This window comes from Dromiciops gliroides, chromosome 5 (genome assembly GCF_019393635.1).
Source record: "Dromiciops gliroides isolate mDroGli1 chromosome 5, mDroGli1.pri, whole genome shotgun sequence".
Taxonomy (NCBI): Eukaryota; Metazoa; Chordata; class Mammalia; order Microbiotheria; family Microbiotheriidae; genus Dromiciops; species Dromiciops gliroides.
The window spans coordinates 122,458,304-122,472,984 of NC_057865.1; the positions used below are offsets into that span (position 1 = coordinate 122,458,304).

At 36.6% G+C, this 14,681-nt stretch overlaps 1 protein-coding gene across 1 annotated transcript in view; it reads left to right on the top strand.

Annotated features, from left to right (window-relative positions):
* POT1 (protection of telomeres 1) overlaps positions 1–14,681 on the top strand; it is a 124,422-nt gene that overhangs the window by 81,238 nt on the left and 28,503 nt on the right. Inside the window, exon 10 of the mRNA XM_043969290.1 lies at positions 6,281–6,436. Within this exon, the coding sequence (XP_043825225.1) occupies positions 6,281–6,436 (156 nt within the window). The remainder of the gene's footprint in view (positions 1–6,280; positions 6,437–14,681) is intronic.

Genomic DNA, 14,681 nt, shown 5'->3' on the forward strand with positions numbered 1-14,681 from the left:
ATTGATTTAGGTAACTAATAAATGAGGAAATTTCCCAGCAATACAAGTCAGTACCTTCTCTGTGATTTCTTGACTTCTAGTAACCTTGAGCATTGAGAGGTTAGTCATAAGGTCAGTAATTGTCAGAGTTGAGATCTGAAGTTTTCATATTCACTATCTCACATTACCTATGGTCATTCAGTGACCAGTAATTTTAAAACAAAATCTTAACAACAAATAGAAATGATGTTTGAATTGATATATTCTGTCATTTCCTCTTTTTCCTATATTTTAAACTCATTATTAACTGATGGTTTGGAATGATCATTTATAACCAAGGTTTATGATGGCTTCATGAGCTTTAAGAGATACTTCATGTCTAAGATTGACTTTTTATATCTATTATTGGTGATGCTATGTGAGTATTATGATATTATTCTCAATTATGTCTTTGACTGATGTTTCAACTAATGATTTATAATTTTGTTATTTATTGATCCAAAGAAAAATTGGTCTGGAGCAAACATTTTATGATATCTGTCAAAATTCCAAAAGACTAATATGTGCCCTAGTTTTTATTTAAGGAAAATTAACTTGCTTTCAGAATCTTATATATGACCTTTAAGTAAGATTTAAAAAAAATTTTTTTAAACTAACATTTTAATATTCTTGATGTGTTAATGAATGAAATGCTTACCAAAAGTATCTGTCCAAATGATGGGGGGAAATTCAACAAATTCATTTTGAAAGAGGTTTATTCAATATATACTATGTATAAAACACTAGGAAAGAGGAGACAGAATGGTATAACAGAAAGGGCATTGGATTTAGAGTCAGAGAGTCTAGAGTCATTCTTTGGCTTTGCCCTACACTACCTATGTGACCTTTGGTAAGACATTTCATTTCTCAGGGCCTCAATTTACTCATCTGTAAAATGAAGGAATTAGAGTAGAAGTACTTCTATTCTAAATTGATGATTTCACAAATTTTGAATAAGATATAGTTCCTTTCCCTAAAAATACTTTACATTCTGGTTATGAGGGTTAGAGTGAGGGGGATAAGAGATGTAATTAAAATATTTCTTCAGCAGTAGATAAATGTAGACAGCTAGGTAGTTTTGTGGCTAGAGTATTGGGCCTGAAAGACGTGAGTTCAAACTTGGCCTCAGATAACTATGTATAATCCTGGGTAAATCACTTAGCTACTTTCTGCCTTTTGCTCAACTATAAAATGAAGATCTTAATGGAACCCATCTCCCAGTGTTGTTTTGAAGATCAAAAGAGATTAATACTTTGTAAATCATTTAGCAAAGTTTCTGACCCATAATAGGAACTTAACCAAATTCTTGATTTCTTCCTCTACCTTAAGTACAGTTCCTATGAGCCACCCCACCACCTTTGTCTCTTTATTACTTCCACACATTACTTTCAATTCCATCCACAATAACAAACTCAGAGTACCTAACCTTGAATCTGTCTTTTCCCCTTACTACCTATGTAACCTTGGATAAGTCCTTTAACTTTTCTAGAACTTGATCTCCTATTATATAAAATGAAGGGTGTAGACTATCTAACCTCTAAGGCCCCTTCTAGCTCTTAATCTGTGATCTAATTCCCACCCCGACATGCATGCCCCCTGCTACTCTGCTCAGTCTTTTCTTCAGGTTAGATATCCCCAATTATTTTAACAAATCTTCAAATATCAGTATCATAAGCCCTTTCACCTGCCTGGTTGCCTTTCTCTCAATATTCATTAGTATCCTTCCTTAAATATGATATCCAGAATTCAATTCTGTAAGCATTTATTAAGTGCTTGCTATGTGCCATGTAACACATAAAATAGTGGGGAAATAAAGACTTTGTCTATGTTAAAAATGTAGCTAACAGCTCAAATAGTGTTGCATAGCTCAAGTGTTGCTAACAGCTCAAAGAATCTAAGCAGACAGCAGAGTGTGGTTGAAGGCTTCTTTATTCATCTTCATGAAGATGGGCACTCTTCCGAATGTGCTGGAGAGTGCAATGAAGTGAGGTTCTGCACCATTATTTATACCCACCAAGAGTCCCTCCCAACCAATCATATTACAGTTCCCATTTACATACAGCATTACAGAAACAACCAATCACAACATATATTACCCCCCCCCAATATATGGTAACTAACAACCAATCAGAGTGTATCAGTTGACCAATCGGACTGCCCCATTAATGACCACTCAGATTGTGACACTAGGCCTTAACCTTATTCTGGGCAAGAATGTCCATTACTCACTAGAACAGTGCTGTGTTAGCATACATAAACATCTATAACTTTTCAAGAAACAAAACTTAAGTTGGGGTTTGAACATCTAGGTCACGTAGGAATCACCTCAGGCTTCCCAAGGTAAATTTCCAGTTTAGCTTGGTTCCCACAAAGCACAGGCCCCAGTCTAAGCCTAAGTCCCAGGGGCCTTAGCTTCTTAGAGCCTTGTGTGCCAGGCAGCCCCCAGCTGGGAAGTTCAGACAACAAAGTTGTGGGGTTTGAAACTAAACTCACTCTCCATCTTTAGGGTTCTGAGGAGAGTCCAAATATGTTTTTTTCTTTCATCTACAAAGTTGGCTGGCATTCTTACTGTGGGTAGAGGGGAAGGAGGGTGGGTTGGGATGAGGAAAAACACAACGTATACACAAAACCTTTAAATACAAAATATATGACAAATAATTTTGGGGGGGAGAGTACAAGTGTAATATAAAAGGCACTTTGTTGAGAATAGAATGAGAATTCCAAAGACCACAAAGGAAGACTAGGGTAGAGTGTGATGGGGATAGGGCAGGATGGAGGATTTGTGCATTTGCCTTAAAAATGAGGTTTTACTCTATGAAACAATTTGAGGTCATTGAAAACCCCTGACAGTTTTCTGTATACAATCCAGGCTGGTCTTCTATTCCATTCTTTTTTCTTCTCTTTTTTTTAAATTATTTAAAAAAAGCATTTCTTAAGCACTTATTAAAATGTAAGCTGCTGAGGATATAAATGCAACTTAATTGAAACAATCCAATAAAAACAGCTCACATTTATATAGCACTTTTTAGGTTACAAAGCACTTTCTTCACCACCTCCCCCCTAACAAGTTTCCACCTTTTAATACATAGGAGGTACTCTAGTACTTTCCTTTCTTCACTTTTTTCTTTGCAGTTAAGCATTTATTTCCCCCCATGCCTCTATTTGAAAAAATTAAAGAGAAAGAAAAACAAAACTTTTGTAATAAATGTGCATAGTCAAGCAAAACAAATTATTGCATTGAACATGCCCAGAAATGTCTGGTTTATTCTGTATCTTGATATAACCTCTCTGCCAGGAAATGATAGGATGCCCCATCATTAGTCTTCTGGAATCCTTGTTGGTCGTTGCATTGATCAGAGTTCCTAAGCCTTTTTGAAGCTTCAATTTTGTGTTCAGTGTGTTGTTCATCATACAGTAGCCTACTCATCCTAGAATTTCCCTCAGTACTTGGTGCCCTCTTGTCCTAGAATCTCTCTTTGCTCCATCCACCTCCTGCCATTGATGAGTTCCTTCTGGGGCCTCCATTTTGGGCCAAGACCACAACTGGCCAGTCTTTATTCTCCTCTCAGTTGTGCTTCTAACTCTTCAGACATTGCCCTCTTTCCCCCTTTTCAGTGTATTGTCTTCCCCAATTAGAATGTCAGCTATTTGGGGGCTGGGAGTGTTACTGTTTGCTTGTATTTGTATCCTTAGTGCATAACACAATAGTTGGCAAATACAAAGTGATTAATTAATGTTTGTTGCCCAGCTATCTACATGTCCCATCTAATGTGTGTTAATGGACTAATTCTGTGGACTCACCATGTAACTGCATACCACAGAGTGATCAGTAAGCAGACTTAATTTATGAGTTTAGAATGGCTTTTATTGGGGACAAGATATTTCAGCTGTACACTTTCCCTATTTAGTCAGCCAATCAATAGGCATTTATTAAATACCTTCTATATACCAGACACAGTTAAATGTTGGGGATATTAAAAAAAAATCAAAATATAGTCCCTTACCTTGAAAAGCTTATAATCTAATGGGGATGACAACATACAAACAAATATGTACAGACAAGATACATAAAGGATTAATAGGAAATAATCAACAGAAGGAAGGCACTAGAATTAAGGGGAATTGGGAAAGGCTTGCTGTGGAAGGTAGAATCCTTGCTGGGACTTGAAGGAATCTAGGAGTTAGAGATGAAGAAAACATTTTAGCTATGGGAGTGGGAGTGGGGGTTGGGGTGGGCTGCCAGAGAATGTCTGGAGCTGCCTAGTGGAATATCTTATTTGTGGAATAACCTGGAGGCCAGTGTCACTGTATCACAGAGTATGTCGGGGGATGGAGGGGAGGATGTAACATGCAAGAAGACTGGAATAGGAAGAAGCAGGTTATGACAGTCTGAGTATCAAACAAGATTTTGTATTTGCTTCTTTGGGTGACAGGGAATCATGGGAGTTTATTGGGTGTTTGGGACATGGTCAGATCTGCACTTTAGGAAAATCACTTTGACAGCTAAATGAAGAGTAGACTATAGTGGGGAGAAACTTGTGGCAGGCACACCAACTGACAGGCTATTGCAATAGTACAGATGTATTTAACATCAAGGTTTGTCATGCCAGGGTGGGAGTGGGGATAAGCTCCCATTCTCTATAAAATGCTCCAATGGCATGTGTCTCAAATAGCCTCTGACAACGGAAGCCCAACTCCTGGCCTTCTCGTGGCAGAACTGTTTCCACTAACAGGAGAAGGGGTGAAGGCGAGTCACTGGTGCCTTAAAACCAGTCGCTTTGGGCAGGTGGGGCTCGTTAGCCTTGGCAGGCAACCCACCTAGGGGAAGGAAACCCTGATTTTAAACCTCCACTGCCTTGCCGCTATACCCATATATGGGAAAGGCTTTGGGAGTTAACCCCAAGGAAAAATCAGGAGTCGGAGTCCCTTAGGCAGTTGGACGTTGGACATCACATCCCTCTGGCAACTCCTGCGGCAGCACTGGTGCCAAACTGTATTGGCTCTGCCTCTCCTTTGGATCCACCAGTGTCGCAGAGAGAGAAAACCTGCTGCATGGGCAACAGCTTGTTTTCTATATTGATCTGGCCAGGCCAGCGCCCTGGAGAGGACACTACAGCTACTCCTCATGCGGTAGATACAGCATGGGATGCAGCAGTTACAAGTCACTCAGGAGCTGCAGCTCCCATATAGGACTGCACAGCCACACTGTGGCCTGTGGCTCTTCAAGATGCTGATCCATGGTTGTCTGCCACTGGTGGAGGCCTACTACTATTTAGCATCAATCAAATATTCTCCAAATTAACTGCTTTTATGGTAAACCAGACGCCATAATAAAAAATGAAAGATAGCCCATACACAATAATCCAGATGTGGTCTGACAAAGTACAGTAAGACTCTTAGACTCCTATTCCCTACTTTTATTCTTATATGTGCTATTTTTCTTAATGCAGCCAAAGATCACATTAATTTTCTTGGCTGCTGTCACACTGTTTGGTTCTTTGAGGTTGTAGATGCCTAAAATCTATAAATCTTTTCCAGATGAACTGAAGTCTAGCAAATAAATGGATATCAGTTCCTAGTGTAAAACTTTACATTTATTCCAATTAAATTTCACCCTATTAATTTTGACCCAGCATTCTAGAAACACAGCTATCAAAATAATCTTTTTAAAGTACATATTTAACCATTTAGCTTACCTGTTCAAAACTGCATTTAGACTCTTATTTACCAGCCATATTTCATATATCTCTTCATTCTAATTTCAAATTTCACAAACTCACATTATTTTGGCATTCTGCCTCCTATATCTGCTTCCTTTTACAAGGTGTCCCCTGCATTACACTCATTCTTCCCCCCATTTTGTAGGATTCTTAGCTTCCTTCAAGGTCAATAGAGCTGCTATCTTTTTGAAAAGGAAATCTATTCTTGATTTCCCCAGGTGTTAATACTCTCTCCATTCTCAAATCATCTTGTATTTATCAAATTTATGTAGTATCCCTTAAGTAAAATGTAAAGTCCTTGTGGGCAGGGATTTCTTCATATTTGTCTTTATCTCAGGGGTCTAATACAGTGCCTAGAACGTTTTACACACTTACTAAAACCATGATTAATCCCCCTACTTCCTACCAGTGTCGAACTTCTGCAATTCAGAGCTGTATTGTAGAAAGCTCTAATCAACGGCATGTCATATAATCATAAAATGTCTTTTTCAACTCAAACATTTGTGTAAATTTTTCATTTGACTATTTTCCCTTCATTATAGGTGTGGGATGGTACAAAACCTCCATTTCCATCTTGGAAGGTTTTATTTGAAGATGGTACTCTTGAAGGGGATGTAGGTCGTATTAATCAGTTACAGAATCTGACAGTAGACATCCTGGTTTATGATAACCATGTTTCATTGGCCAAATCTCTGAAGGTAAGGTAGAATACAGACAAGCTTAACAATTTTTTTTAAAGTATGTATTTTTGTACCATTTATATAGTAGACTTAATTTTCATTCCACAAATGATTACTTGCAGATCTGATTTGTATTCTTTCAGTGCCTTGGCAATATTAAGTGCTGTGGAATTATTTTTAAATATTTATTAAAAACCCACAGTACATGGAATCCCTTGAAAGGAAAACTTCTAAATAAATAAATTTTCATAAAGGGAATAATAAACAAATTGCAAGATAATTTCTCTCAAAGTAGTATGGAAAGTAATATCATCTCATCTTCCTTTAAAATGTTTTAAGTCTAAAATACTACTTTAATGTTGAGTTTTGTTATTTTGTTTCTTATTATTGTTCACAGCTTTGTATTTCTCAATAAAAACTGTTTACTTTTATGTAGGTAAGGAAAATAGTAAAGCATCTGGTGTACTCTGTGTTTTTGTTTTCATTTTTATGATAGTTTATTAGAAGCATTATTCTTCAACAATGAAATAAGAATATTTGATTTCAATTTCCTAAAACAAATAAGATATGATACCATGTATTTTTAATATACCACTATCCTGTATGCTTGTCTATTCAGTTAGAAATAGTTGTTGCCCAAAAAAAATAAAAATAAAAAAAAAGAAATAGTTGTTGCTTTCCTTACTGTATATTGAGTGATCCGTGAACCATTATATTGAACTGATATGGTGGAAATAAACCAGAGTTAGTGATGGGAATAACAAACCTTTTTTTTTCTCTTTATGCCATTATCAGAGATAATTAGTTGCTACTGTTTGACTTTTGGGATGCTTGATGATTTTCTCCTATAGGATTTTGACTACTTATTCATTTAAAAAGATACAGTTTTTTAAAACTTTTTTGGGATAAGGGATAAATTGTATCTTACATGTTGCATTCATGCCAATGAAAATCAGATTTTATATTTTATATTTTTCTTAGAACACCTACATTTTCTTAATCTGCTTTCTCAGTTTCATTCCTCTTGACCTTCATTACCATTCTGGTCATAAGTTTCCCTACTTGTAACTTGAAATTAAACTAGATGATCCTTCCAGTCCTAAGATTTTATGGATGAGGTTCTATTTATGTTACTTTACATATTATTATCTTGGTCAACACATAGAGTGACACGTTGCATATAGTAAGGTTAGTAAAAATCTGTAGAATAAGCAAATGCGCTAGTTTTCTTTGTGTTTTCTGTTCTTTTCCTTTCATCTTTTTTCCTGCTTTGCCTTTTTTCTTTCTTCTTTCTTTTTTTCCTTTTTTCTTTCTTTCCTTTCTTTCTCTTTTTCTCTTTCTTTGTAAAGGTTTATCCACTAGAGGGCGACGTGAGCAAATAGAATTTGGTTTTAGGTGTGTCATTTCATTTGTTTTTGTCTTTCCAAAATGATCTTGTTATTTATTTACAATACAATGTTAAAATGAAAAAATTCTTTACATAAGCCATAAAGCTTTGTGATTTTACTTAACATAGAATAGTCTGAACATTGAAATGGTTAGAGGCTCCATCTTTTTTGCTTTTTAGAGCAAAAAAGTACATATTTATGTACTTAGCAATGTGCCAAGTTCCATGAAAACAGTAGCTTCCTATTAGTATTTAACAGAGTTTTCCTTTCTACCAAAACACGTTGGTATATAGAATTAAAATGTTAAACTCTTGATTGTAAGGTAGGAAAATAGAATGTTCATTTCTGTTGTTAACATTGTCAGAGTGGGAGAATGGCTACACTTGAATGTCCCAGCGAATCTGTATTTGACACTATGTTTAACATTTTATCACTGATTTAGACAAAGGCATAGATGACAAACTCATCAAATTTGTAAATGACAGAAACTTGAGACAGGTAGCTAATGCAGTAGATAACATTTAGGTTTCAAAAGGATCTTGACAGTCCAAAGCACTGACTTCACAAGGTGGGGAAAATGGTTAGCAATTATACCAGGAAACATCTAAATGGATTGTAAACTGTATCTACTAAATGAGAATTAAAAGTGTGATATGATCATCAAAAGACTTAATGCAGTTTGGAGATCCATTAAGAGGCAACACTCCCTCTGTACTCTGTCCTAGTCAGATAATGTATCAAATATTGTGTCCGTGTTGGGGAGCCAGAGGATGACAACCAGAATGGTGAAGGATCAGTTGAAGGAAATGAAATAGAGAAGACTTAGGGTATATGATAGCTGTCTTTAAGTATTTAAAGATCTGTTATGTAGAATAATACTAGACTTATTCTCTTTGTTTGTAAAACACAGAATCAGGAACAACAGATTGATGGAAGTTGGTAAGAGGCAAATTTGGAGCAAATAGATGGTGCAATGGATAAGAACTCTAGAGTCAGGAAGACTCATCTTCCTGAGTTTGAATTTAACTTCATATACTTATTACCTGAGTGATTCTGGGCAAATTACTTACTCGTTTGCCTCAGTTTCCTCATCTGTAAAATGAGCTGGAGAAGGAAATGGCGAACTACTCCAGGGTCTTTGCCAAGAAAACCCCAAATGGAGTCATTAAGAATTTGACACAACTAAAGCAACTGAACAAGAGGCAAATTTAGTACTGATGTTAGGAAAAATCCTTTTTCCAATTAGAGCTGTCCAAAAGTGGAATGGACTACCTTGACAGGTACATTATAGTGGGGCTTCTTTTTGAGTATGAGTTGGAACAGTATGACAATTAATATCTTTCAGTTCTTGGATTCTATGTTTCTGTGAAGTATATACAAAATTGTATAATTGAAGCTTGTTGAACAAAATGTAAAACATGAATAAAATGTTAATGAGAAAGTATTATATAATATTTTTAAATATATAGAATGTTCCAAAAGTCTTAGTGTAGTTTTGGGTTACTAGAGCTTGGAACTGCACAGAGACTTTTGGGACATATATTGTAGAAAGAATGAATTACATAAGAGGGGACAGTAAGTTGTTATTGTATAGTAAGAGACAATACTGCAGTCTACAAATGTATATACTGGAGGAGGAAGACATTGTGTAGAGCATTTGGGTAAGGACCATTGGTGGGAGAAACAGAAGAGTTATAGCGTAACAGATAGAAAAAGGAATTGGATGATGTGTTCTAGATTCAGATCACAGTGCCCTTAGGCTGTAGGCAAACTATAGTAGTAATGGGAGACTTCCATTATGCAGACTTCTGCTTGAAGTTTCTGAGAAAAGGGAAGATGAGAAATTCATCCTTTAGAAAGTAGAAGTAGCAAGAGGAGGACTTGATTCTGACCTATAAGGAGGAATTCATTTCTGAAATAGAAGCAATTGGAACATTGCGAAGAAGTAATGATGTTTTATTACATGAGACTGGGTCTCATGGGAAGTCAGATCACACCAAGGAGATAGAATTCAAGGAAAAGCAATGGGTAGGATTTCTTACCAAGAGAAATATAGGAAGTTTTACTACAGGGGAACTGGAGACAAGTAAACACATAAAATGCACAGTTAAAAGGTAGAGTATAATTAAGGAATGGTCAACAATACTGGCATGCTTTTATGTGTAGATAATTAACTGCGTGCTGTGTCTCATCAACTGAGTGAAGTTATATCTAATGGCACATTTGGGCATCTCAAAAGCAGGAGGCTTAGGCAGCTAGAAACAAGTCAAGCTTTGTGCCCAAGAAACTCAGAAACCCTTATCTCTTTGATCCTGTTCTGTATATCTTCCTGTTGTTGATGGGATTTCGCTTCAACTCTTCTGGGAGGAAGTTTTTGCCTCATAAAGGGCCTCTTTACTATCCAAGCTGATAACCTCTCTCCTACTCCTAAGAGCATTGCTTGATCCCTTGCTGCTTTGGCTTGTGACTCTATATTGACAAAAATTATTAGCCTGCTGGTAATGCTTGTAAAATTCCACCCCCTTACAATATACACTAGGATAACATTGACTTACCACTCTGTGCTTCTTCTTTTACTCCCCTATAATGTTATGTATATGATAGAAGTACTGTATATTTCTTTACTGCTTTTTTGAAAATTAAGCCTCTTCATAATTTCTTTCTGATTTATTTTTCTTAAATATTTTAATTACTATCCAGTTTTTTTTTCTTTCAGGTAGTGTTTCAGTGTTTAAAATTTAAACTATTTGGAATCTTGTAAGAATATTGGTTGGCTCTTTGACCTACTCTGTTATAATATTACATGTGCTGTGTTTCACCAGGCATCTTACTAAAAATTGAACTAAAATACACTACTGCCACCAGAAGGAATGTATGAATATGACAACTTGTTATTCTTACTTTATGATTTCTATTTTTATGTCAGTGTAAGAAAATCCTAGTGTGTATGTTTGCTCTTAATGATTCTTATTTATTCAATTTACTGAGTATTTCATTCTGAGTACAAATGGAAAAGAAATGGGGTGTAGCTTGAAGTTGGGAAAATGTTGGTTAATTTCCTACCTCTCCCATATATTAGCTGTATAACCATAGGCAAGTCACTTACCTTTCTCCTCAGGGTCACACACAGACCTCTAAGCCCTTGAACTACATTCTGCAGAGGTGGAGTGAGTCTCTACAAATCCAGGTCCCTAGGCTAATGAAGTCACAGATACAAACAAACAAAAAAGAAAAAAAATTAAATTCTACTTGAAATAGAGATTTTACAAAACTATTTCTTGGTTTCTATGAGAGGTAGCAAAAGTTAGGAAATAAACTACAGGCCTCAAAGCCAGGAAGACTGCCTTGGACATATACTGGATGAATGACCTTGGCAAGTCTCTTAACTTCTTAGCTTTCTAGGCAACTTTCTATGACTCTTAAGTTGCAGAAAATGTGTTTACTAGAATTGTTAGAGGAAATTTTAAAAATTTATTTATGTTATTTTTGAGGAGGCATTGGGATGCAGTAGAGAAAACATTGAATTCGAAGTCAGAGGACCTTATTTTTTAAATCTTGGCTGTCATCTGTGTGACCTTCAGCAAATCACTTAACTTTTCCTGGTCTTTGTTTCTTTATCTGTAAAATAAGCACTTTGGAAATGACTACAAATGGTAGTCATCTTAGTATGAATAATATTTGAAGCAATGGTAATGAATAAACTTTCTAAAAGACATTATAAAAAGAGGCTAGGGACAGGATCTTATTTACCTATTCATTTATTTATTTATCAATGATTATTCTTATTTATTTATTCATTTATTCATTCATTCATTTATTTATTTATCTATTTATTTGTTTGTTTGTTTATTTATTTATTTAGGGTTTTCCCTGAGTTACATGTAAAAAAAAAATTTCACATTGATTTTTTAAAACTTTGTGTTCCGATTTTTTTTCCTCCCTCCCTACTCACCCCTCCCTAAGAAATCAAGCAATTCAGTATAATTCATACATGTGCAGTCATGCAAAACATCTTCACATTAGTCAGGTTGAGAAAGAAAACAGACAAAATAACTTTAGAAAGAGGAACTAACAAATCTGTATTCACATACCATCCGTTCTTTCTCTGTTGATGGTTTGCATTTTTCATGTGTCTTTCTGATAGCATCCTGCTCATCATCTTTCACAGTTACTATTGCTAACTGTATTACCCCCATCTTATTCCCTCCCCTTGATATTTACTCTATTTTCTATCTTCCTATACCCTATCCCTTCTCAAAAGTGTTTTGCTTCTTACTGCCTCCTCCTCCAGTCTGCCTTCCCTTCCTTCGCCTCTCCCTCCTTATCCAATTCCCCTCTCACTTTCCCTCAGGACAAAATATATTACTATAACCACTTGAGTGTGTATGTTATTCCTTCTTTGAGCCAATTTTGATGAGAGTAAGGCTCACTCACTACCCCACTCCTTCCCCATCTTTCCTCTACTCCATAAGCTTTTTCTTGTTTCTTTTATGTGGGCTACTTTACCACATTCCACCTCTCCCTTTCCCTTTCTTCCATTGCATTCCTCTTACCCCTTAACTTTATTATAAAGATGTCATCATGGGTCAGCGAGGTGATACAGTGGACAGAACACCAGCCCTGGACCCAGGAGTTCCCAAACCCAAATCCAACCCCAGACCTAAGCCAAGTATAAACAAAAAATAAATGCTTAACAGATATAATTCATTCATATTCAATTCACACCTGTGTCCTCTTAGTAAGTTCCTTTCAGTTGTCCTAATACTGAGAAAGTTCTTATGAATTGGAAATATTATCTTCCCATGTAGGAATGTAAACAGTTTAACCTTTTAATATCCCTCATGATTTCTTTTTCCCATTTACCTTTTTATGCTTCTCTAGGGTCTTTTATTTTAAAGTCAAATTTTCTGTTCAGTTCAGGTCTTTTCAGCACAAATGCCTGAAAGTCCTCTTGTTCATTGAAGCTCCATTTTTTCTCCTGAAAGGTTATACTCAGTTTTGCTGGGTAGGTGATTTTTGGTTGTAATCCCAGTTCCTTTGCCCTCCAGAATATCATATTCCATGCCCTCTGATCCTTTAATGTAGAAGCTGCTAGATCTTGTGTTATCCTGACTATAGCTCCATAGTATTTGAATTCCTTTTTTTCTAGCTGCTTGCAATATTTTCTCCTTGACCTGGGATCTCCAGAATTTGACTGTAATATTCCTGGAAGTTTTCCTTTTGGATCTCTTTCTGGAGGTGATTGGTGGATTCTTTCAATTTTTATTTTACCTTCTGCTTCTAGAATATCAGGCAATTTTCTCTGAGAATTTCTTGGAAGATAATGTCTAAGCTTCCTTTTTTTATTATGGTTTTCAGGTAGTCCAATGATTTTCAAATTATCTCTCCTGGATCTGTTTTCCAGGTCAGCTGTTTTTGAAAGGAGATATTTCATATTACCCTCTATTTTTTATTCATTTGGATTTCCTTTATTGTGTCTTGATTTCTCATAAAGTCATTAGCTTCTGTTTGCTCTATCCTAATTCTTAAGCAATTATTTTCTTCAGAGAGTTTATGTACCTCCTTTTCCATTTGGCCAATTTGGCTTTTCAAGCTGTTGACTTTTTTTTCAAGACCCTCCTGCATCACTCTCATTTCTCTTTCCATTTTTTCCTCCACCTCTCTAACTTTTCCCTCTACCTCTCTTACTTTGTCTTCATAGTCCTTTTTGAGTGCTTCCATGGCTTGATACCAATTCATATTTTTCTTGGAAGCCTTGGATGGAGGAGCTTCGACTTTGTTATCTTCTTCTGGGGGTATATTTTGATCTCCCTTGCCACCAAAGAAACTTTTCATGGTCTGCTGCTTTCTTTGCCTGATCAACTTTGCCACCTATTTCTTGGCTTTTAACTCCTTCTTAACATGTAGTGCTGCTTCTTGGATGCACTGTCCCAAGCTACAGGGGGTCACAGGTGGTACGATTACACTCATTCTCAGCCCTCCTGGCCTGTAAATAACCACAGCCTGTATTTAACCTGGAAGCAGAAATCTGATTGAAATCTGATTGTCTATAGTCAAAAGCTTGGCATGCCTGTGCCCCTCCCCCACTGGGCCTCTGCCACTCAAGTCTGCTTCCTGGGCAACGTGCTCCACCTCTGCTCCCACAGAGACCCCCACTATTTCCCCCCAGACAGCCACTGGAACCCCTCACTGGTCTGAGTCGAGTTTCAGAAGAAGCCATTGATACTGAAGTTTACAAGGTTCTGAAGGCGCAGCCTACTTGGGGCTGGATCTGCGCTATGCACTGAGCTCCTTTCTCACACCAAACAGCAGACGATCCCTGCCATCTATTTAAACCGTCTTTGACTAGAAAACAGTTTCATTCTGTTCTTTTGTGGATTTTGCTGCTCCGAGAATTGTTTTATGGCATTTATTTTGGAGGTATATGGATGAGTTTGTCGGACCTTTCCTCCACCGTTTTGTCTCCGCCCCCTTAGAGACAGAATCTTAAAGAACACTCATTAAGAAAATGAGGATCGAAGGGGCAGCGAGGTGGTGCAGTGGATAAAGCGCCTGCCCTGGATTCAGGAGGGCCTGAGTTCAAATCCGGCCTCAGACACTTGACACTAGCTATGTGATCCTGGGCAAGTCACTTAACCCTCAATGCCCCACCCAAAAAAAAAAAGTGAGGATTGAATGAATGAAATATTTATTATGCTCTTGTTATATACAAAGCATTGTACTAAGCACCAAGATACACATGGAACATTTATTTATTGGGAAATGGCTCTTGTTCTTCTAAATTTAAGTCAATTCCTTTTGTATCTTCTATATATGATCTTTGTTTGCATATAACTGTAATAGAAGTTGTGTATTCTTGACACAGTACCTTATTC